This window comes from Pleurodeles waltl, chromosome 9 (assembly GCF_031143425.1).
Source record: "Pleurodeles waltl isolate 20211129_DDA chromosome 9, aPleWal1.hap1.20221129, whole genome shotgun sequence".
In the NCBI taxonomy this organism is placed as follows: domain Eukaryota; kingdom Metazoa; phylum Chordata; class Amphibia; order Caudata; family Salamandridae; genus Pleurodeles; species Pleurodeles waltl.
The window spans coordinates 323,635,471-323,661,047 of NC_090448.1; the positions used below are offsets into that span (position 1 = coordinate 323,635,471).

Below are 25,577 nucleotides of genomic sequence, written 5' to 3' on the forward strand. Positions count from 1 at the left end.
CCTCTTATTTGCCAATTTTTATTCCCCCCACACTCTTGAAGTCAATTGACTTCAACCAGTTCTCATAGCCTTCTATAACCAATCGGGAGACAAAGGAATCAGAATAAATCGATTTTGTATCCGTCAATACAACACGTTGACATTCCATTTCTGGCAGTTTAAAATATGACTCAGCATTTTTAACATTACGCCCAGAAAAATATGCAAATGTTTCAGTATACGTTTTAGAACTGCCTACTGGTGGAGTCGGGCAGTGTTCCCATTGTGTATATTTAAAATTAGTCTTTGGGATACTTGCTCTGTGAATGAAATAATGTCCATAATTATTACAGGACATATCTCCATAATTTAATTTCAACTGGTACACATCTTCATTTTCAAATACTGTATAATACTTTAGATCAGATATCATAGCATCAACAGTTTTCACATCCCAATCATCAGAAACCACTCAGGGTGTGGTTACATCTGTCATAGAGAGTTTGAATACATATGGTATTTGAATGACCTCAGTAGACCCATACATAGCAAATAATACTTTATCCAAAACAATCCCATAAGGAATTGATATTGCTGCAATGTTCACTAGGGACAAGTCTCTACGAATTTTGTGTGACGAATAGTATTGTTTTAGGACCTCATCCACCAGTTCAACTGTAGAGCGTACAGGAAGAATATGACCATGCATAAGGAGAAAGACAAAAATAACAAACCCAATCTAAAGGATGAAGGTAAGTACAGTCAAGAGCCATAGATAAATCCATGGACGAATGAAATAGTACATTTTAAGCCAATGTATCATCTTACGTGCTCTTGACAGTTCTGTTGCACCAAAGGTAGATGAGTCACTGAAAGTGTCGTTAACGGCGACATTACCATAATCTGTTCGTGAAAAACTGGGACTGTGTTTTGAAGAGTGAAACTTGCTGAAGACTCCCTTGGTGGTTCATACTAAATTATGACATCCGTTTGTGTAGAATTTGTAAGAAAGTGCTCATTATCATCATTACTAATTGTAGAAGTAGTTGTAAGTGGAACCAATGAAAGCTCATTTTCCACCCTCCCCAAACTCTGAGAGGTGCCAACGTTGCTGTTGAAGACTTGTAGGGGAACATCCTGGTCTGTAGGGGGGAGGGATTCTGGCACTACCCAGGAGTCCTCTAAGTCTGCTGTGCAGGATCCGGTGCATGGTGTAACTTGACATTGTTGATGGAAACAAAGCGATTTTCTTTAGAGCCAGGCAGTGGTAGTAGAATCCCAGTTCTGGTACCGTGTATTCCCAGGAGTGGAAGCAGTGCAAAAGGACCGAACTCCCCCTTCACAGCAATCTTTTCACGCACTAGATCCCCAAGTTTAGGAATCCAGCCGGTAGATGTTACTGGTACATCCCTAATTCCAAATGAGACAGTATTGGCAGATGTGTTGTCATCACAGAACTGTTGTAAGCCCTGCAAGACAGTGACACGTTCATTTATGTCAAATAGTGTATCCGCCGCCTCCACGCCAGAACTGTCAAGATCTGGAACACACATTTGAGTTCAAAAGAGGCATTCGTATGATGTACACCACCCCCAGGGACCTTCTGAGCAGATTAAGTGATCTCTGAACTCCAGATCGGTGAGTAAGCCAACTACAACTGGTGCCTAATACTCTAGCTGTTAAGGATTGCTGTAAATCTCGGTTTTGTCACACCGCTACACTATTTCCCTCAGAATGAAATGGAGAAGAGTAATGATGTTGGACATCTAGCGAAGCCATGGTGTCCCTGTAAGCCCCTGAGGCCAAAGCAGGGCCCCGGTCCAAGTGGAAAGCTGCAACAGCATATGTGCTGATAAAGAGTCTCAAATCTTTAATAACAGTTCGCTTGTCAGCCAAGCATTTAGGCCAAACCCATAGAAATCTGGAGCATGAGTCAACAGCGACTATGATGTATTTGTATGCACTATCTGGGGTCGGGACCACAATGGTCCAGGTACACACATTGTAAAGGTTTGTTGGAAATTAGGAGGGGCGTCTGCGGTGGACGTTTCATGGTGGACCCTTTTATTTGCTGCCAGAGGTCACAACGAAGGACATACTGCTTGGTCTGTTTGTAGAGACCTTGCCACCAGTACCGTGATTGTAATATTGAAATTGTAGCCGCCATATCAGCATAAGCTGAAGCAATCCCCTCATGCGCTGCTTTTATTATTTCAGGTCTTAGGTTGTTACTGGGAATTACCCGAACTCCCACTCCTCGTATTGTTACTTGTGCATCAACCATGCCTGCCATTAGCAGGATACGCCTTTAGGTAAAGGCGTGCCATCAGCTGAAACTTTAAGCGCTGCCATTGTTTCATCATCCACTTTCAGCTTAGAACGAGTTACTGCAGCAACTGAAGCCAAGGGTAATGCTGATTTGGCTTCTTCACCAGCCAGAATGTTGTCTTCAGCATGTATTGCAACATGCTGATATCCTAGTGTGTGCACAACATGGACATTAGGTAGCGTTTCTTTAATCTCTGCTACTTTCCCCTACAATAGTCTGTGTTTAACGGTATTGCCTTTTGAATCTGTGAACTCATTTTGGTGCCAGTAATGCAGATATTCATTGAAGGACTGGACACAGTAGCACGAATCACAGACGATCAGTGTCGTCTGCTCTTGGTCCGTATGTTCCAGTGCCATCAGCAGAGCCTTAAGCTCTGCAAGTTGTGCCGTGCAAGCTCCTCGACTCTGCATGTAAGTATTTTGTGGATAGTACCTGCTAACTGCTGCAACTTCTTTCCTTTTTAAATTGGGGTTTTTGTTGGGGAAGGTTCTTTGACTGATACTTCAGATAAGCGTTGTGAGTCCTTTCTCGGTTTCATGTACTCAGTTCACTATTCTGACCGCTCACCTCACTCACTGCATTTTTCTGGTGAGTCTAAAAGGAACGAGATTGGCGGGTATCGGTATATTGATATCTGTCAGGCATTGGTATATTATCCCTATTTCTAAGGTTATACCTATTTTGGGGGAGATTCTCTCCTTTCTTTTTTTAGGTGTTTTTTTGTTTTTTATCCCAGCTTTTTTTGGAAGCTTGAGGCGCTTGTTTGGTGCTATGTTTATTAAATCTGCCTTGACATTGTGGTTTAATTGGTCTGGCCCCCAGACTATTTCGACTGATACTAGAATAGGTCTCTGCGATAATCTTTGGTAGCTCTCGTTATTGATCCTGTACAGGAACGTCCCAGAGCCTTATGCACACTTCTAGTGCAGCTGCTTCCCCTTTAAGGGTACTTAATATGAATGAGGATACTTTGGCAAAATTGCCAATTAATTGAATCCCCAAATCCAGGGCCGGGGCAGCCCCGTATTCATCTTGAATTTGTTTTAACACCTCCGGAATATTGGCAAGTGTTGGTGTACTGTGCGGTAGTATAAAGTGTGGCAAATACAGTGCCCCATGTATTGGAGTTATCAACTTTGGGAACCATCCCGAATGGCAAGCACATAGTGAGAACTCTGTTTAGCCTGACGTCCTGTATGGGGGAAAAACTGCTTCCAGCGCATTTCTTTTTTGAGCTAACCAAAACGGATTTTCCTCCCGCTTGGTGGGTATCTTACCCATGATTGAATGTACAGTCGCAGGGTTAATACCTGGCGTGACTGCATGTTGTTGCACTGGTGCAGCACATGCTGGGTTAGTATTTCATGTTTGCATACCAAACTGTACCAGTGGTCTGTATATTGTTGTGATCTCTATAAATAGGCGGTGAACCTCAGTTACCACTAAGGTTGCTGCATCAAGGGTGTGTTGTATATGTATCCAAGAAAGGCCAGGTAGGGCCATTGTTGCTCAGAGGACCCAACCTAACATGTAATATTGTATGTGGTAGGGCTCCATCAAGCCAGTTATTATGGTCTTGATAAGATAAACGGATTTCTAAATATGAATAAGCTCTGTATTGTGCAGGTATGTTTGCACGTGTGTAGTGGTGAAATGTATTTGTGTTCCCATCTACTGCTGGAAAAGTGATCCAAGAGTAAGAAATGTCTGTTCTATAGGCTGGATGAGCCTCAACAACAAATGTGATTGGACCCCCCTGGGCCGTTAGGCCATCAGCCAATATATGTGCAGTAAGGGGAGGTCACATATTTACTGCAATTCCTACCCATTGTGGGTTTGCCATTTTAATGGTAGATGTATGTTTGGAGATAAGGGCACCAAGTGGGGGTTGGTCCTTTTAAGGTTCAAGCTTAAACAACCTATAGCTCAAGATAGGTACTACCTATTCAGCTGAGGGGGAAATCCTCAATACCACGGACATCTGTGTATATAGTACTGAGGTTTCTTTAGCCATAAATGAGACAGAGATACTCAGGAGGATCCGGATATTAGTGCCTGACCAAACGTTGGTGGCGCCATGTCGCGTAGGTTCTCATTATGCTAATAAGGCTGCTGGATTTCGGAGACAGCATCACATGGATTTTGGGTACTAAGTATGATTCCACACCACATGGCGCCTGTCGAGTTCTTCGGCTAACTAGCAGCGCTTCCTCTCTGGACAAGATGATTGTGGCAACTGGGCGCATGGCAAGGAAGACTGCTCAGGGGAATCGTGGTCGATCAGATCCCATTCCTTTCTCTGTTACCGAAAGTCTCATATAAGCAAAGACAACAGAGGCATAACATAGTTAACAAGGATGTATTGAAGTAACTGCATCTTAGATAAAAAGTAAACACAATAAAAGCAAGCAGGTGACTAACAGTATAACACAAGAACAGTCCTACCATACTCTTACTAGGAGTGATGTATATTTCTCCTACCTACACTGTTTGAGCACAGCGTAATAAGCCTAGTCTGCCATTCGGGTTTTCCCTCCAGGGGGTACATCATCCCTCATATCTGGAGGAAGAAGCCTGTAGTCTAGAGATACTCCGTCCCCATGTGGATCAGGGGTCCAGCCGTATAAGCAAGTAGCTGCAGCAGAGCAATCAGCATACAGTGGTGGTCATCTGGCTGGAATCTCCCTCTAACGTGACAAAGGGGTGTTTTTATAATAAAACTGACATTCTAAGAAATGGCTGACGCGTCTGAGTGTGTGTTTTCTGTGAATGTTGAGACGCAGCATCCCACGTTTGTCGACAACCCTATCTGACTGTAGCCTTGAAAAAAACACAAAGTGAAATAAATGTCCTTCTAAGAACGTGTTGCTATCCTAGGCAAATGTACAGTGAGATAAAGAAAATAAAACAGCACCGCAAATGTGGCTATTGCTATAAAGATAAAGCAATGCTGAATAAAATGTAACTCTATTAAAGTGCACAGCAGCAGATTAGGAAGCTAAAACAACATGGCTAAAACATGGCTAAAATAGCTATACAACAATAAGAAGCACCAGGTTGAAGGTTTGAAAGAAAGTAAACATCACTGAGAATTTCAAACCTTGGTAATAGAATTTGACTTAAGGATGACTATTTGTGGAGACAAAGATAAAGTTTGATGGCATGTGTGGCTGTAGATACACATGCTCTGCATACCCCTGACATCTAGTTTTGGTTCCTGAGTGGTGCAAGTTCTTTTCCTTCAAATAAGTGTTTCGAGTCACAAGATTGAGTCTCAGTTATATTGCACATGGGCATCAACTCTTTTATTAGATTGTTTTCTCTTTGTTGTAGGGTTTTGACGTGTGTTTGTGCTCGGTCTTTCGACTCTTAGTTTTTCAGTCTCTTTTCAGTTCTGACAGTAATGAATTTGATCGCGCTTCCACTACTTTCGTCAGTTCGGGGTTCACCCAACGGCCCTTTGGGATTTCAGCGCATGTCTGGGGCCTACCTTCCTCGTGGCTCCTGTATCGACATGAATGGTTCCCTGATGGAACAAACTCCATTCTGCTGCTGTAATTGGCGCCAGGCTAAGTTCCCGCGCACTGATCATCACCTTGTGTGCAACCGTTGCTTCTCTCCAGATCACTGTGAGGCAGACTGCGACACCTTCGGGCTCATTCCCTAGAAATGGCTTAGAAGGCACCGGATAACATCCTGGACCTCTTTACTCAGGAGGAGGAGGAAACCCTTTCAATCCAAGCCAGCTCCAAATCGGATGTGGAGTTGGACATAGAGCACCAAGACCTTTCCTCAGCCCAGCAGGTGAGTTCTGTGGCTCCTGCTCGCCCACATAGACCCTCCAAAAAGGCCCTACAGCCTGTTACAGAGGTTGCTGGTCCGCCAGCCGTTCATTCGGTTGGGCACCAAAAATGTCTGCAAAGACTAAAGCCACAACATTGACTTTGACCTCCATCAGCTCAGACCAAAATATTGTTTTGGTGTCGATCTGAACCTCTTAACAGATGCGGCAGCAGGCAGCTTCGACTTCTGCACTGACCAAGTTACTGAAGCACAAAACTTTGGAGCTGAATTCCTCCAAATCCAAGGAGTCGGACTAGTCCTCCACCAACTCTTCTCTGGTCAAACCTATTCTGGGAAAAAAGGACACATTTGTCTCTTGTGCTTCCAAAGAGGGATCAGTCTTTTCAGGAGGCCTGGACGTTACTGTCCCTCCAAAGAGGAGAACAAAGGACAAGGCTACTGGCCCACCACACTGGCCTTCTCCAACACCTCCTCCTCCACTAATCTTTATTACCTCCACCCCTTCCCCTCACGATTCTTGACCTCAGTCACCCATACAAGGGGATGACACACCTTCGGTGTCACCACAGTCCTATACTAGTGGTTTGGGGGGGGTTCCTCCTGATGATGCAGAACCATGGGATGCTTAAGACCTGATCCCATTGCACCAAATGAGTCTGATCTCTACCCTACTCGCTTCTTACCTCCTATTAGTAGGTAATTTCTAGGCCAGCTGTATTCCACCCTGTAGAGCTGCACAAAGAGCCTATAGAACAAGACTTTTTGTTTGACATGCCTTCTTCCATGCATAGGGACACCTAATACCTTCCCATGCTCCCTGGCATGTTTAGACATGCAGAAGAACTATTTACAGAACCTGTGTGCTCCAGGGTGATCACACCACAGGTAGACAAAAATTATAAATTCTATAGTGGCCACCACTGCTCCTAAATGGGCTAACCGCAAAGCCTCCGGGGACTCCCTATCCCCCCTCAACCCCACCCCCCAAGAAAAGGATTAATACAAGCATCCTTCTAAGAAGGCATGCCTCAAGTCTGATTTCCAACAGGCAGTTCTGAACATGCCTTTTGACAAAGATCACTTGTTTGGACCACAGGTGGATAACACACTTGATAAGTTGAAGAACAACACCACCCAAGGCCATGGGATGCACTCCAAACTTCCACGCAGAGACGCTTCTTTCGCCGCCCAGGTTACAGGGGGACATACGAATCCTCCACAACAGAGTCTTCTATTTCAAACAGCAGACAACCCCAGACTTCTTACAGTAGAGGCTACTTCAGAGGCTCCTATGGGGGACCAGAGGCTCCTATAGGGGTTAACAAAACAAAAAGAAAGAGAACTGCCACACGTGGATCCTCCTCTACTGTCAAGCAGAGACAGCCTACACCTTCCCCCTATCATCCAACACCTGTCGAGGGAAGGCACCAACTTTTTTACACGATCAGTCCAAAGTCCTTCCCTTTGGAGTAACTACTGCTCCCAGGGTGTTCACAGAATGCTTAGCAGTAATTGCAGCACACCTGCAACAACGGAACATCCACGTGTTTCTTTATCTGGTCGACTGGCTTATGAAGGCCAGTACTTTGACCCAGTATCAACACACACTCAGATGACAGTGGATCTCCTTCACAAATTAGGATTCACTCAACATTACCAAATCCCATCTCCAGCTTTACATGTCCAATCTTACCTAGGGGAAATTTTGAACGCAGTTAGCATTAGTGTACCACAATCCACCTCACATCCACAGTTTTCAGACATTTCTCCCTCAGTTTCAGGGATACTAATCCTACCCAGTAAGAACCATTATGCATCTTTTGGGATTAATGGCTTCTTGCATCGCCATAGTTTCCCATGCCAGACTACACATTTGTCTTCTATAGCAGTGTCTGTCTCGACAATGGTCTCGGTCACAGGATCACCTGGAAGATCTAGTGTTGTTGTTAGACTCCCAAACTCACTGTTCTCTGCAATAGTGGAACACCAACAATCACCTGAAGGGGTGGCCTTTTCTAGACCCTGTGCCTCACTTCACATTGACCACAGATGCATCACTGACTGGTTGGGGTGCTCACCTGCAAGAGTTGACGGTGCAAGGTCTCTGGGCTGCCAAACACCAGTCAGTACACATCAACTTGCTGGACCTGCAGGTGGTGTTTCTAGCCCTGAAAGCTTTACTTACTCACCTGTCCCACAAGGTTGTCCTAGTTCGAACAAACAACATAACAGCCATGTACTACTTACAAAAATGGGATTTTGGGGAGGGGTTGCGGGGGTCTTCAAAACTATCACACCTATCTTGCACCATATGTAATTAGGCCCTTCATCACCACATTCACCTACTGGTAGAATATCTGCCGGTAATGGGCAACAACTTTGCAGACCAGCTCAGCAGGATGCAGCAACAAGTCCTCCGCACATACTTCAGAAAGATTGGGGACTCCTCACATATACCTTTTTGCTACACCAGAAAATGCAAAATGCCCAAACTTCGCCTCCAGGTATCCACACCTACTATCCAATGACACGGCTGTATGGATAAGTTGGTCAGGGATATTTGCCTACGCTTTTCCACCTCTCCCTCTCATTCCCTTTCTGGTTCGGAGGATCGGGCAAACATCTTTCACCATGATCCTTGTGGCTCCCACCTGTGCACACAAGCCAGGGTTTACCACACTCCTGGATATTTCAGTAGTCCCATGTGAGAAACTCCCCAACAGGCCCGCTTTCTCACCCAGAAACAAGGGCAAATCGGGAATCCAGACCCCCAAGTCACTCAACCTTGCAATATAGTTCCTGTGGTTAAAGAGTTTGGCTACTTAGGCTTGCCTGCAAAGTAAATGAACATTCTCAAGGAAGTGTGTAGACCCACCAGAAGAGAATGTTACAGTCTATGCAGAGCATGTGTATCTAGAGCCATACATGCCATTGAAAGGTTTGTTACTCTGTAAGCTTCAGTTCGTTACATGTAGTGCTGTAGATACACATGCACCCTCCCTCATTCCCGTAATTTTGTGGCCATTACAATTACATTATAATCGTAGATATTTGTTCATATGTAGTTACATTTTGCATGGACATCTCTTTTCTTACTTATTCCTTTCACTCCTTTTTTCACCCGCCTGCGGGGAAAACATTCTAACAAAGAAGTCGATACCCATGCGCAATATCAGAGAGGAAGAGTCACCGGATCTCATGACTCAAAACACTTCTTCAAAGAAAAAAACACTTGCACCACTTCAGACCCAACACTAGATGACAGGCGTACGCAGAGCATGTGAATCTATAGCACTTGATGCCACAAATAAATACTTACAGGGTAAGTAACATAATCCTTCCTTTCAACTTAATATCTTCAAATCAGGCTATTCAGAAAAACACAAGCCAGCTGTCTGAGAACATTTCAGTTACAGTGAGCAGTGCCATTGTAGGCTATACATTGGATTATATTAACACACTGTTAAGCTCTGGTAAAGTAATGTATCTAAGAACTTTAATGCACTTGTAGCATAGATCAAAAAGACCACCAGCGGTCCTATCAGAAGGTCAAAACTGACTAGAAATGATTTCAATACTTAGCAAATCACAAGTGACATGCAAATATTCCAGTGGGTTACCCAAGGACACAATCGGCTTCTGAAGGAGGCATACATGTATGAGAACTTCCATTACACCTGGCCCGTACAACATCAATTAATCAGTTTTAACTACGGGTTCTACAATATTCATCAGCCCCAACTATATTTTATCTCACAAACTCCCACATAACACCTAGCCTGAGAAAATACTAGGTCTGTGCTTTACTTTGCATTAAATTTAAGACACTTGCTTGACTCCAAATAAGAGTTTGATATTTTTCATATGGTCAACCACAAATTGGCAATGCATTTATTAAATATTTCTTCAAATTGATAGATGATTTACATTTCCAGTAACTTAAGTAGTTAGTCTATTTAAAGATACCTTAACAGGGTGAGCTCAAAATAGCTTTTGGAATGTAGACATTTTGTTGAGGCGTTGGTTGCATTCCTGAAACCTTGATATTTAAAATTTAGATAAAATACATTTGCTTTTCTCTCACTTGGAATTCATCTCTCTCGTCAGATTACTGGAGCTTGATTGAGTTTCATAACTCGGATGTAGGAAGTGTCAGGAGTTTACCTAGGATTTGTTAGTATAGAGGCTGCTAATGCAATATGATTGTCTGTTTCCCAAACTTCAGAAGCATGTTCAAGTGAAGTTTATCCTGAAAACCCACCTGACTGTTTACACTGGGCTGACTTGTCATCTTTTGTGTTCTACTTTCTGTTTTTTTTTATTTTTTATTGTGCCTAATCTTATTGTTTTTTCCTAACACTGCAGGTTGTGCTGTTCCAGTGTCAACGGAAGCGGGTATTCCCTCTGCTACATCCCAGCAAACAGTAATAGAAATGTGGGGCGACCCACGACCCTCCAACCGAATGGATCCATTCCGGTAAGACTCAAAGCAGAAATAACACTCATTTCATAAAATGTACTTACCGGATAAGCCTAATCAAAAGCTAACCTTTTGTGTCCCATGGATGCACTATATGTGCTCTTTCTTGTATTAAAAAGATGCTGCTGTCTTCACATATTCTAGTCACAGCAACAGTTCAAACATAAGTTAGTTCAATCTAATGAACCACCATTGTCATTGATACAGAGGGACCCTTCAGTGTGGGGATTTCTCCTCTTTAGGAGGGACCCACCTCATGATCAAACAGTTTTATTCTTTGAGCTGTGCCACTTTAGCTTTGAGTGTTCACTTTCACTGAATGGTAATTTTAATGATCAAATTGTCAAAGTAGAGCTGTTGAATACTTAGTGGAAATGTTGAAGTAACTGAACCCCCTGTTCTGCTCAGCTTCAGACTGCGAGGAATCGAAATGAGAGGAATGCAAAGAATGTAGCACTCTTAGTAGGAGTAATGAATTTATTAAGGAACATCCTAAGTTTCATAAACAAAAAGAATAATGTGAGCTTTTATTTCAAATGCAGCAACAAATGTGGAATTATAACAGTAATCACAGAAATAGAATAATAATGATCAGAGAAACAAAGCTAAAAAATAAGAATTAAAAATGCATCACCATGGGGCTGGACACCGACTTTATCCCTTTGTCTGCCAACTTCAGGTTGTGGAACCGTAGACACCTGAAACAGGAGGGAGACTACTTAGAATAGGATTTATTTTCTGGGCAAGGCGTCCCTTCTCAGAGGAGTTCCTTCATCTCCCAGTTGTCAAGCTTCCCCACCTTAAATACTTTAAACAAACTTAAGAGGAAGGTTCTAGATTCCCCTCCATATGAGTAAGTTGTGAAATCCACGTGCTGGCTATGTCAGGTCAGTGTTGAGAAATCACGCATCAGACTGGCCAAATTTCATGTATTTTTTTCCAACACCGAGCTGTACCCTGCTCTATCATAAAACCTGTCAGCCTGGTTACTGCTTATCTTCATTGCTTCCCCGTGTTGTGTTCCTTTCTCTGGTGAGAAGAGCGAAAACAGGTTTACATGCTGTGCACGCAAAAATACCTGCGCCACTAATGTGACGGGGTTTGAAGCTAAGCATCAAATGTAGTCAGTGGTCACAATGGAGCCGGTAGTTAAATACAAATAGCATTACATCCCCCCTGATCCCCCCCCCCCCCAAAAAAAAAAAAAAGTATAACAGGAAGCTGTTAATGATTTGAGGGGTTCTCAGTGACCTAACCATGGAATTGCATTTTAACTTTTTTTCATACAGGCCTTTTGCCCTCAATTGGACTCCTTCGTGAAGTTCCTCTTTCTTGCTTTTAAGTCTTACTTTACTGCTCTCACTTTTCTATATATATTACCTGATGTCTCGTTCCATTTATTGATCTACTCAGGATGTCTGTCCCATTGCACTGCTTTGTAAAGGTGCTTTCTGTTCATCTATTTTGTACCTCATCTGTGGTTCTTGTGTTGCCCACCATCACTTAAAACTCTTCTTTGAGTTGAGCCGTGCATGCTCATAATCACAGATGGCTCTGGAGATTTTACTGTTTTATTTTGCACTGCAGTCACTGGTACAAAATTGAGTTTTGGGGGGGCTAAAGTAATAAGTACTTGCTACAGGAACATGTAATACTAGCTAACAATTTGATATTGTGAAGGATTTTTGAAAGCTCAGTTGACTGCTAGGGTCAAAGTGGAGTTTCCAGCTTTTCTAAGGAATATGGTTTTGTAAGCAGGGCTCTTTTTTTGGTAAGAAATATGCTTTTGTAGGCAATTCACCAAAGCTGTGGTTAGAGCGCCTTATGATCTCTGCTAGACTTTACACTGGGCTTGCCTACTGTTCTATTAATTTAAGGGTTAATATGTGATTGGTGTGTCTTCTAGAATTCTGTGTGTTTTGATCGGTATCACTTTTTTGTTCTCATGTACATGCTGTTGTCGATCAACCGAAGATCACGAAATAGCTTTAGCACAAATATCTGATTTCCTATAGATATATAAACACAATCATTACCATAAAGCCTCCACGCTGTAGCGAAAGAGCTGCTAAATTAATTGCTGCACTCTATTTGGAGTGGGAACATTTGGAAAAAAAATGTTTTCGGGCTGTGTGCAGTTTCATTTGCAAAACATCCAGAAATATAATCTTTAGACATATAAGGCACATAAATCCGATCATATGTCTGTCAGTCTAACTTTTTTGATCTTATTTGCTGAATCCTTAAAAGTATTGTTTTTTTAATGTTCACAAGATATTATTTTGTATCACTATTTTTCATTCAAATTTAATGGTTGGTTTGGTTTTTTGCACATGGTCTTAATCTTATGGGTTCAATTTTTTGTTATCCCTATGTGATATTCAATTTAAACATTATACACTTATCCTTTACAAAGCTCCAGTTCACTTATAGAATTACTTGCTTGCTGCTGGGACTCTCACAGCTCTTGCCCTTATGATCTTGTTGTGACAAACATGCTAGGAGAGATGGACACAGATGCTGTTCAGTAATACACTATCTGAAGGAAATTGGTATTGTCTGCACCTTGGTTCTCATCAGAAGGAATGTGGCCCTTGGTTTTCACTCTAGTTACTTATCAGGATATAGTTCCAAAGCATATTAACATTAAAACATCAGTCACCTGTGATCCAATGACTTTGATTCTACAAGTTTATCATCAGTTTTGGAACCTTGAACTCTGTCCTTCTTCAAGGAGTCTAACACATTGCTTCTTGTTAATTATCTGAAATTGAAGAGTGTGGTTAAATAGAAACTGGATCATATGGTTGACAGGTTCCATGTTTCTTGCCTTATAAACTTCCTTCTCTATAAGATAGCAGAAGCCCATACCCTGCCACCATTCCTGAGGAGATGCTTCTTCTCTTGACCTCCCATTACGAGCTATGTCCCTTTTAACAAGCTGCACCCCAGGAACAATCAAATGCTTTTAAGAAACCACCCCCAATTCCTCCAGCAAGTTGAGGAGGGCCATCTTGGATGTGAGGCCAAGGGGTCTGCTCATTTTTGCCGCTAGTGGGTGCTCAATGAGTGGCTAATATTGTTGAATAACTGGGTAGTCCCAGGTCATGTGATATAATGTGCCCACTGCATTTGAGCAATAAGTGCATGTGGAAATCAGTTCCATTGCTCATTTTCCAGAGCCTCTTGGGTGAGTAATGTCTTGCGGAGGTAGCCGAAATGAATCGGATGTTGTTGGACGAAATGACCAATTCACAGGTGGGGATTCTGGTCTTTCACCAATAGTTGTCACCCAGGGCCCTTAGTTCCTTCTCTCATTTTGTTCGTAGGGGATCTATAAGATCAGTCACTTTGACTGAGGTCACGTAGTAGATTCTTAATATGAAGTGGTTGCCACTGGCCTCTAGCATCAATTTGGACTCTAGTTGGGTGGGACTCTGGAAGATCCACTGGTCGTCCCTGAAGAGGCTTAAGCCTAATTCCAAGTTGGAAGAACCGAATGATTCTGAAATTGTGCAACAAATATTCATCCTGAAAATCCCCAAAGGACCTCATGTGGCTACTATCCCAGTCTTCTCCTAGTTTATTAATATCAATGTAATCTTAACCTCTGAAATTTCTTAGTTTCTTGTGTATAATTCCTGCAGCGGTCGCTGTAGAATTGTCTTTGGTCAGTGTCAGAGCAGAGTCTAGTGTCCTAGCTAAACACTGCCCTTACAGCTCCTAGTAGCTTATTTGCTTCTTATAGCCATTATGTTACTGCAGAGAAATTGCTCTTGCCTTATTAAAACCTGTATTGAAAGGGACTTCCATTTGGTTGATCTGCTTTATCCTTTCCCACCAAGGTTGCCAAGATTATTTCTCAATCACTTTATTCTGGGAATGAGATTGGCTCTCGCCAGTTGTACTGCCACTCTAAATGGGGTACTCATACATTCAGACTGAAGTTTGAGTTGGCTGGTCTGTGCCAAAGAATAAAATACAATGACACTAGAGTATGTGTCAAAATCTTTGGTGGCCAGCACTCTCCAAAAATGCTCTTTAATATGTCTTGTCAGGTAAACAAATACAAACTTTTAGAGAGGACAAAGTGAAGGAAATGTAAAAATAAGCACTTTATATCCTGTAGATAGAAGAATAAAAAAGAAGCCTATCTTTACTGAGGGTTGATATTGTACCTTTGCAAGCATTGCAGTAATAAGGTAGAAACACACATTATGCCTTGTGTTTCCTGCAAGCTAAGAGATTCATGGCGATAGAGTGAACAAGCCACCATTTATCATAGTGCATCACAACATCATTGTGGTTGTAGAGATTGATTGGCCTCTACATCATGCTGCTTTTTTTGCAAACTGAAAATTAGTGACTTTTAATACTCCATTCAGTTGAATCGATGAAAGCTAAAAGAAAATGGCAATTTCCACTGGGATGCTGGTTCGCCACTGTGGTGAACCCTTGTATCCAACCTACTAAATGCTATGCTTTCCAAACTTTTGTTACTATAAGTACTCATAACCAACTTCTCTGCTCACACTCATCAGCTTTTTTCAAGTGTGGCACTAGACGATTGAGGACAGAGTAAATAATTCCCCTTTTGGCATTGATATCTTTTGTTGCAGATATCCAACAATGTTTCAGAATGTTGTATTTGTGATCATGGAGACTAAACCTTCACAGGCATAAAGGCATTTTTTTTATTAATAATTTTTTTTTTAAAAAGTTACATTTTCAGATTTTAATTGTATTGCCCTAAAGGCGTCACAACATAATTATTACACAAGTTTACATATAATAACCTTGCTGCAGTCTTGGTAGGCAGCATTTTAGCAACAGAGATAGTTCTGCTGCTTTTTTTCAGTTGACATAAATCATTAGAGGCATGTCCTCAAAGTCATTGAAGTTTGGAGTGAATCCTTTTCTGCAAGCCAACTTTCTTGTGACCTTTGTCTCAGTTAAATTATTTGATGGCTATGTTCTTTTAGATTTGTTTATTTCTCTTCATAGAAAACCTGTTTGTTTTTTTCAGTGACAGGGTTGAATTATCTGGTCTAAATACGGTTTGGTCTTCCCATATGTCAACTTTTAGCAATAAACCATAGAGCTTGAAAGTCGAATGCTGCGTTTTGTTGCCCACTTCTTTGTCTTTTATTTTGAGATTTTACAGTTTAACGATGCATCAAAAAAAATTGCAAGCATTTCCCAAATTGGGCACATACATTGCATACATAAAAAATATTCTGACCAGTGAGCGTGTAGAAATCCCTTTAGCGGTGTGGTGGAAAAGGCTACATATAAGTTGCACAGTACCATTCCTGTCTAACATTTACTATAAACAAGTGATAATTGTTCAGAACACAATACATGGAGACCTAAACTCATAATCTGCATGAGTCAGTTAACAGTTTGCTGCCCATTTACACATCTCCCATCCCTCCATCATAATGTGCTATCATACTACCCAGTTTGAATAGTATAACGTCCGTGATATTTCTCCAGATATTGCCAAGGATGTACATCTGATAGGGGCCTCATATATTCCAGGGTCAAACATATGTTTGCATAAGGTCATAATAGGCATCAGACTGTGTATTACAATGTGCCATATCTGCGTGCCACTCTTACATAGTAGGTAACGGACCCTTTATGCAGCGCATTGCGAGACTGCGATTTGCCAGAAATAATTCCAATGCTACAAGCCGTCGACACTCACATGGCACACCATGATCATATCCCGATAGCGTCAGTATTGGCATGCTAGTCAACGCCAATCCAGTGATTTCCCCTAGGGCTTCAAACACCAAAATCTAGAAATTATGTATATCCGGACAAGACCACGCTAAGTGCGCAAAGCCAGCATCTTCTGGCCCACAAAGAGGGCAACAAGTGTTCTTGCGCAAACCATAGCTAAACAAACGAGTATGGGTGTAATACACTCTATTGAGGTATTTAAAATGTTCCAGCTGGTGGTGCCCATTCAGAGAGTGGTGCAAGTCACTGAGCATCAACATTACCATTGATTCTCTGTGATATCCCTACCAAGTTCTGATTGCTACTCTGGGTGCGCTCCTGAAGTGCTAAGCTTTCTACAGTCCTGGGCATATGTGTACAAGATAGAAGCTGCTCTCCTGGGGGAAGACGCTTGCACCAGATATGTGAGGGGTTCAGCTAGGTTACCTTCCCAAGGTGCCTTCAGAGCCTGACAAGCCCTGTGGTATTGGAACCTCTGCAACACAGTAGGGTCAGCTGCCCCTGATTTGACTTGTCCCCAATCCCGCAGCATTTTATCCTCAACAAAGTCTCCCCAGACATCTAATACCTAGCCCCTGCAAGGACTCTAGCATCGCATGTTCTCGGCAGGGAGGAAACCATTCACACCATTCTAATGGCAAGTGAGGAGAATACAATAATGGTGCACCCTGAATGTCGGTCAATTTCTTGAAAAGGTACTGGGTAATGCCTATTATGTCAGTCATAAGGAATCTCTTTTCCGGTTTGTCAAGTAAATATCGAGGGAGTGACAAAGGGGCCGCCCAGATACGTTCCATCCAGAAGTGCAGTGGACCACGAGGGCTGTGCATCGCAGAAGAATGCAAATGCAGACTGTGCCGCTCTGTAAAAGTTTCAAAGTCCAGTGCATTAAGGCCCTCAGCTGAGTAAGGCAATGCAAGTACTTCCCACCGTACTCAAGGCTGTTTGGCAGCCCACGCTAACCTCAACATTAACAGGCGGAGAGTGCGGAACAATGCATTTGGCAGTAAAATTGGTATATTCACAAAGAGAAACAAAAAAATTAGGGAGCAGTACCATCTTCATGATGGCTACCCTGCTAATAAGAGAAAGAGGATGTCGAATCCAACGGTCCACTGCCTTCTCAAGGCGCTGTATGGCCCTCTCAAAGTTCTCCCTAATGATTACCTCAGGATCAGTATGAACCTGCACACCACGTTAGTGCAGTGGTTCGGTAGTCCACTTTAGTGGAAACTCTATCGGCATATGGAGTGTGAACTTGGTAAGCGGAAGTATGCTGGACTTATCTCAATTGAAACGTAGCCCGAAGTGCCCCACAAACCACACCACCTCTCTAAGGACTGGGATTTTTTTTTGTTTTGGTTCGCAAATGTATAAAAATAATGCAATCAGCACACGCTGAGATAAGATTGTAGGGTAGGAAGGGGATACCTCGGTGGGCATGGTATTCCCTTAATGTGCAAGCCAGAGGCTCTGCTTACAAAATGTATAGCAGAGGCGAAAGAAGGCACCCCTGCCGTGTACCCCGAGTAATAACAATTGGCTCAGAAACCAGGCTATTTAATCGCACACATGCAAGGGGCTCATTAAACAGTACCCGGACATGTTTCAAGAACACCTCACTGACGCCGACCCAGTGCAGCACTGCCAGCATGAATCCCTACTCAACAGTAAAACTCCTTTTCAGCATCTAGAAAAGTAGCAGCCGCGCGAACGGTAGGACCAATGTGGGAGACAACTCTGAAGAGAGTCCGAAGGTTATAGCTCCAGGAGCGGCCAGGTACAAAGCCTGATTGCTCTAGACCACTCTGGAAGTAACGGTGCTAATCTGAGCCAGAACCTTTGCGAAATGCTTTGTGTCAATATTGAGAAGGGAAAGTGGCAGATGAGCACTGATCCACCAGCTTACCCGGTTTAAGCAAAGTGACCAGCAGTGTTAGCAAACAACATTGGTGGCATATGTCCGTTGCACGCCATCTCTTCAAACAGATTGACCAAATGTGGGATAAGTTTATGTTGATACGCCTTAAAGAAAACCACTGTCAATCCATGCGACCCAGATGCCTTTCCGCTTTGCATGTCTCTTAGGGCCACCATGATCTCTGTGGGTCGAAGCAGCACCACAAGACGCTCCCTAGGTGCATTTGTCAGCCACTGCATGGTTATATGTTCCAGGTAATCGGTTATAGCTTGCTCATTGCATATTATTTGCGATTCGTAGAGGCCCATGTAATAGGCTTAAAACCGTTTTGCCCTGATTAGCACAAAATAACTTGTCTATTTCCTGCGCTAATTCCTCACAAAATGCCGCATCAAGCAAGGAATACTGTGGAAATCTCCACACAAAGGGACGCCAGTCAAATCGAATTCCAGCAATACAGGCGAGTGGTCAGATTATGTGAGAGGTAAGTGCAAACACCTGAGATAAGGGGGCAGTTGGGATACCGCCAGGGCCGAAATAAATTACAAAAGGGAGAGGAGGCGCCTCCTCTCCCTTTTGTAATTTATTTCGGCCCTGGCGGTATCCCAACTGCCCCCTTATCTCAGATGTACTTACCTGCAGGTACATGGGCAGGGAAGGGATGTCTACTCCTATTGCATGGGAGCAGACTTTTGATTCCTTGTCGCCTTTCGTGTGGGCAGGGAAACGCACACTGCGTCTGCCCAGCGGGACCAAACAAAAACTGCTTCTACCAGGCAGGAGCAATACCGGCTCCTGCAGCACCGAAGATGGGTTAATGCGGGGAGCTGGCTGGGACTACAGGGGCATATTCTGCAGCCCTTGAATTTACTGTTTGTTGCGCACTGGGACACCCACACAGTGGATGATTTTAATATTTGGTCAGGCCCTTCACTACTCCATGCAACAAGCTCCTTTATGTAGCCATCAGACTGTCTAACATAGTGATAATCAAACAATTCTGTGATGATCCAGGATTTCACCTTTACAAAATTACTGACTTCCCGCGTCCCAGTCATTAACAGATATGGCTCTTTGCTTAATTCTTTTGAATTCAGTCAATGCATGACCTCAGCCTTTTATTCCATGGCTCTTGTTAAAACTAACTTCACACTGTTCAAATCCTGTGGTAAGTTCAAGCCTTATCAGAGTTAAATGGATCTTTAAATGATTATTTCGCCTCTGGTGTTTAGACTATTATTTTCTTGTTAAAAGCATCTGTAAAGAAATGGCTCCCTGTTGCAGTTTCCCACCACTTTTTGCCTGATACTGATGCTGACTTGACTGAGAAGTGTGCTGGGACCCTGCTAACCAGGCCCCAGCACCAGTGTTCTTTCACCTAAAATGTACCATTGTTTCCACAATTGGCACAACCCTGGCATCTAGGTAAGTCCCTTGTAACTGGTACCCCTGGTACCAAGGGCCCTGATGCCAGGGAAGGTCTCTAAGGGCTGCAGCATGTCTTATGCCACCCTAGGGACCCCTCACTCAGCACAGACACACTGCTTGCCAGCTTGTGTGTGCTGGTGGGGAGAAAATGACTAAGTCGACATGGCACTCCCCTCAGGGTGCCATGCCAACCTCACACTGCCTGTGGCATAGGTAAGTCACCCCTCTAGCAGGCCTTACAGCCCTAAGGCAGGGTGCACTATACCACAGGTGAGGGCATATGTGCATGAGCACTATGCCCCTACAGTGTCTAAGCAAAACCTTAGACGTAAGTGCAGGGTAGCCATAAGAGTATATGGGCTGGGAGTCTGTCAAAAACGAACTCCACAGCTCCATAATGGCTACACTGAATACTGGGAAGTTTAGTATCAAACTTCTCAGAATAATAAACCCACACTGATGCCAGTGTCGGATTTATTAAAAAGTGCACACAGAGGGCATCTTAGAGATGCCCCCTGTATTTTACCCAATTGTTCAGTGCAGGACTGACTGGTCTGTGCCAGCCTGCTGCTGAGACACGAGTTTCTGACCCCATGCGGTGAGAGCCTTTGTGCTCTCTGAGGACAGAAACAAAGCCTGCTCTGGGTGGAGGTGCTTCACACCTCCCCCCCTGCAGGAACTGTAACACCTAGCAGTGAGCTTCAAAGGCTCAAGCTTCGTGTTACAATGCTCCAGGGCACTCCAGCTAGTGGAGATGCCCGCCCCCTGGACACAGCCCCCACTTTTGGCGGCAAGTCCAGGAGAGATAATGAGAAAAACAAGGAGTCGTCACTGGCCAGTCAAGACAGCCCCTAAGGTGTCCTGAGGTGACTCTGACTTTTAGAAATCCTCCATCTTGCAGATGGAGGATTCCCCCAATAGGAATAGGGATGTGACCTCCTCCCCTCAGGGAGGAGGCACAAAGAGGGTGTAGCCACCCTAAAGGACAGTAGCCATTGGCTACTGCCCTCCCAGACCTAAACACACCCCTAAATTCAGTATTTAGGGGCTTCCCTGAACCTAAGAATTTAGATTCCTGCAACTTACCGAAGAAGAAGACTGCTGAGCTGAAAACCCCTGCAGAAGAAGAAAGAAGACACCAACTGCTTTGGCCCCAGTCCTACCGGCCTGTCTCCTGACTTCTAAAGAAACCTGCTCCAGCGACGCTTTCTCAAGGACCAGCGACCTCTGAATCCTCAGAGGACTGCCCTGCTTCAAGAGGAACAAGAAACTCCAGAGGACAGCGGACCTGCTCCAAAAAGACTGCAACTTTGTTACAGAGGAGCAGATTTAAAGACCCCTGCAATCCCCGCAAGAAGCGTGAGACTTGCAACACTGCACCCGGTGACCCCGACTCGATTGGTGGAGAACCAACACCTCAGGGGGGACCCTCCGGCGACTCCGAGACTGTGAGTAACCAAAGTTGTCCCCCCTGATCCCCCACAGCGACGCCTGCAGAGGGAATCCCCAGGCTCCCCCTGACCGTGACTGCCTGACTCTAAAATCCTGACGGCTGGAAAAGACCCTGCACCCGCAGCCCCCAGCACCTGAAGGATCGGAACTTCAGTGCAGGAGTGACCCCCAGGAGGCCCTGTCCCTTGCCCAGGTGGTGGCTACCCCGAGGAGCCCCCCCCTTGCCTGCCTGCATCGCTGAAGAGACCCCTTGGTCTCCCATTGATTTACATTGGAAACCCGACGCTTGTTTCTACACTGCACCCGGCCGCCCCAGTGCCACTGAGGGTGTACTTTTTGTGTGAGCTTGTGTCCCCCCCGGTGCCCTACAAAACCCCCCTGGTCTGCCCTCCGAAGACGCGGGTACTTACCTGCTGGCAGACTGGAAACGGGGCACCTCCTTCTCTCCATTGAAGCCTATGCGTTTTGGGCACCGCTTTGAACTCTGCACCTGACCGCCCCTGAGCTGCTGGTGTGGTAACTTTGGGGTTGCTCTGAACCCCCAACGGTGGGCTACCTTGGACCCCAATCTTAACCCCGTAGGTGGTTTACTTACCTGCAAAACCTAACAATACTTTACCTCCCCCAGGAACTGTGAAAATTGCACTGTCCACTTTTAAAACAGCTATTTGTGTTTTATGTGAAAAGTATATATGCTACTGTAATTATTCAAAGTTCCTAAAGTACTTACCTGCAATACCTTTCAAATGAGATATTATATGTAGAATTTGAACCTGTGGTTCTTAAAATAAACTAAGAAAAGATATTTTTCTATAACAAAACCTATTGGCTGGATTTGTCTCTGAGTGTGTTCCTCATTTATTGCCTGTGTGTATGTACAACAAATGCTTAACACTACTCCTTTGATAAGCCCACTGCTCGACCACACTACCACAAAATAGAGCATTAGTATTATCTCTTTTTGCCACTATCTTACCTCTAAGGGGAACCCTTGGACTCTGTGCATACTATTCCTTACTTTGAAATAGTGCATACAGAGCCAACTTCCTACAGCATCTATAACGAATTGCTGAGAAAATATAAAAAAATTAATTGTACATGCCAGACAACAGTATTATGCTAACTGAATATCGAAGAATAAGGTTCCTTCTGAAGAGGTAGTTGAAATGGTCTGAGAGTTCACAGATCCCAAATGTAAGGCTGAATGCATTTCAACCTGTTGAGCACAGCAATCCTCTTGCTGCATTTTTCCAAGCTAAGATTCAAAACATCTGATGATTTCCATCTCATAGATGATACTTCCTTAGATGGCACTCTGTACCCTGATAGTAATCGGTCCCTGCCACAGCTGCTTTTTATGCTAATTTCACTCTTGTTTTAATGGAGTGCATTAAACAACTGATTAAACTTGCAGGGTCTTGTTCTCCAGTTTGCACTTGTCGGGCCCAAAGACTTTCATTGCTTTGCTGATGTCTTAGGCCCTTAGATCCATGCATTGGTCAGTTCTTCCTTCGCTGCAGCCTTAGTTCCTAAAGACTGGAAAAAGGCATTTATTATTCTCCTGAAAAGCCTGAGTTGGATGAAATTATTCTGGGCAATTAAATGTTTTTTTTGTTTTTACTATTCATTGTCAAGATTGAAGAGACAGAGGTAAATTCCTAATTTACGACATTTATTCCCTCTCAAATTTTCTTGGAACCTTCAGAAGGTGACTTTCACTCTGTCCAAGGTACGTAGGTGTCTGTCATTACTATTCAAGGTGAGCTTCGAAAAATATTCTGTTTCTAGCACAGGTGTCGAACCTTGGTCCTATTAGACCTGTCTACAGTTTTTGGTACTGTTGCACAAGATTCTGATCACCAGATTACAATCATCATGTTTTAAAGTCCGTCTCTAGACTGGGTTTTTTCTTTTCTTTCAGATTGCTATCCAGAAGTGCTTTTAACTTTTTATTGCTGGCCCGCAGTTACGCTGTCCTGTGGTGTTTCCCCCAGGTTAACCTTTGAGCTCCATTTTTCAGTTGCTTTGTGATTCCTGTAGCTAACTTGAGTAGCTCTTTTTGGTTATCCACAATGTGTTATGGACAACACCCAATTACTTTTAAGATTGGGTGGAAATCCTGATACCACTCTTCTAAACCTACTACATTTTCGAACCAGCTTGCCCACTATAGCTTCTTTGGACTACAATTGCCTGAAACTAAATGCAGATGATAGTGGTAGTTGTTCTATGTGGTTCCTCCTTGATCTGGGCAACCACTTGGTGGCTTGAGTTTATGGGCAGCTGTACAGTCCTTTGTCAGCTGCAAAAAAAGAGTACTGTTAGCTATTGTGCTCAAACTGGAAAAGGTAAACCTAGCAACTTGTGTTTTCCATTTGAGTACTCTTGAAAGTGCTTTCTTTCCATCCACAACAGTGCTTTTTCATTGTAATTGAGTCAGTAGCAAAGGTCAGATTCGACTGTGTGAATGCTTCAGACTTGTGACTCCTTTCTCCTTTGATCTTCCCTATTCAGCAGGTGCAGAACATGCCCACAAGGCTCTTGCTTAAGAATGCACGCTTGCCCCATGTTGTCATTTAAAAACTCTCCACTTGCTGTCTACTTAAAAGTGGGTGATGTTTAACATTCTTTGTCTTGCCTTTAAAGCTTTGAACCAATCGGACACTGTGGCTCCTCATGTTTACAATTTGTCCCTGCTTACCTTTTTCGCTCAACAAAAGGCTTTGGTCTGCATAACTAAAATAAAAGCAAGACAGAGTGCTAGGGATTTTTTCATTCAAAATTCGTCTCTTTGGAACTCCCTCTCTTTTATTATTCACTTCTTTTCCAGCTACATCATATTTTGTCTAGCACTAAAACCTTGCACTCCCAGCTTTAGTTCTTGCTTTTCTTGCCTTCCTAACCTACAGTAGGAGACTTTGGTATTTGCATGCTCTACAAAAACCCATCCAAACATTCAAAATCCTTTTGCCTGCTTGAAACACTTTCTGATTCCCTCAAAAATCTGGATTTCTGATGGACACATTTACTTGTGGATTCCTCACCTTTTGAATATCCCCATGCACCAACATTCCACAGAAACCTTTTTGATAGCTCTCCCACGTTGACAAGGGCCTCGGAATCTTCACAACTCCGCACACAAACCTGCATGACGTTACTGGAGCCCTTGTCAGTGTGCTCACAGTTGCCTTTTTTCCACGCCTTCGACGCATAACTTTTTGTTGGCTCTCAATTAGGGAATAGTCTAATTCTTTACGTGGTTTTTCATTTTTTTCTTTCTTTTCAAGTGATATATTTTTGCAAAAGGATGTCTCCACCTCAGAAATCTGGGTATGTGCCCTGTAAGGATGTCTATTACTGACCCTCATTATATTTGTCTTTGGTGTTTAGGGTCCGATCATGACTTCAGAGCATATTCTCCGTTTCAAAAGATGAATCTGAAGGCATTGAAGAAAAGGAGGCGAAGCTGTTCATGGCTAGGATGAGGCATGAGAAGAGTTTTTTGTAACTCTTGGCCTTATTCCAGATATCCGTCTCTCCATTCGTCGAAGGCAGCAAGAAAAAAAGCGTAAGAAGAGCATCATGGTTCTCGTCTCGATTGTTCTTCCAGAGATGAGTTACTGAAATCTGTCCCTACATCCGGCTTCAGAAGATGTTCGAGGAGAAGTTACTCTTGTGGTGAACCCAATGACTTAACTTGCGTCACCTTTGGCTCCGGTACTGCGGGCGACTTTACCTGGACGTCCACAAGTGACGCCAGTCTTGTATCCAGCACCTCAGCCAGAGCAGATCTATCCACCCTTCCCTGCTTGAGGAGCAGATCCTTCCCATTTTTTGAATGCCATGTTTAGAATTTTCAATACGGTGATGACTCCATCTGGTGTGACTTGGGCCCCATAGAACTGCTATCTTTCTTTGGTTGGTCTTCCAGCAGCTTATCCACAGGCACCTTTTATGCTCTTTATGCTAATGGACAAGTTTTCTGTCCAACTCTGGCTCCAAGGACAAAGACTTATTGTATTCAGATGTCACTGATGCCGATAGTGCTTTCTCCAGTGCCAACTGGCTCCATTCTGAGGTCACGTGTTTTGACTCCATTGCCTCTTGTCCCCTCTCCAGCACAGGTACTGATGTCACCGGCACCGCTGCCATCATTGCCAGCGCTGTTTCCAACATCGCCACCACCGTTAACAACGTTGCGTCAGAGATCAAGAACAGAGGCTCAAACACTTCTTGAAGAGTAGCAATCTTTCTTTGGTGAAATGATCCTCGAGAATTGGAAGTGTGAGAGATTGTGTCTTCACTAGATCTGGACTTTGAATGGTTAGGAGAGGCAAGTGGTTTGGATTCATCCCTGGTATGGGGGTTATCTCCAAAGGGTATTCCACCACCAGAGCCTACCATTCAGTTAAAAGAGAGGTGGCTGGCTGGTT

At 43.6% G+C, this 25,577-nt stretch overlaps 1 protein-coding gene across 2 annotated transcripts in view; it reads left to right on the top strand.

The window, feature by feature from the left end:
• The window catches only part of RBM6 (RNA binding motif protein 6), a 1,032,809-nt gene that overhangs the window by 44,183 nt on the left and 963,049 nt on the right, over positions 1-25,577 (top strand). For both annotated transcript variants that reach the window (XM_069206836.1, XM_069206837.1), the window contains exon 2: positions 10,481-10,592. In XM_069206836.1, coding sequence (XP_069062937.1) covers positions 10,549-10,592 — 44 coding nt within the window. In that variant the 5' untranslated portion in view covers positions 10,481-10,548. The remainder of the gene's footprint in view (positions 1-10,480; positions 10,593-25,577) is intronic.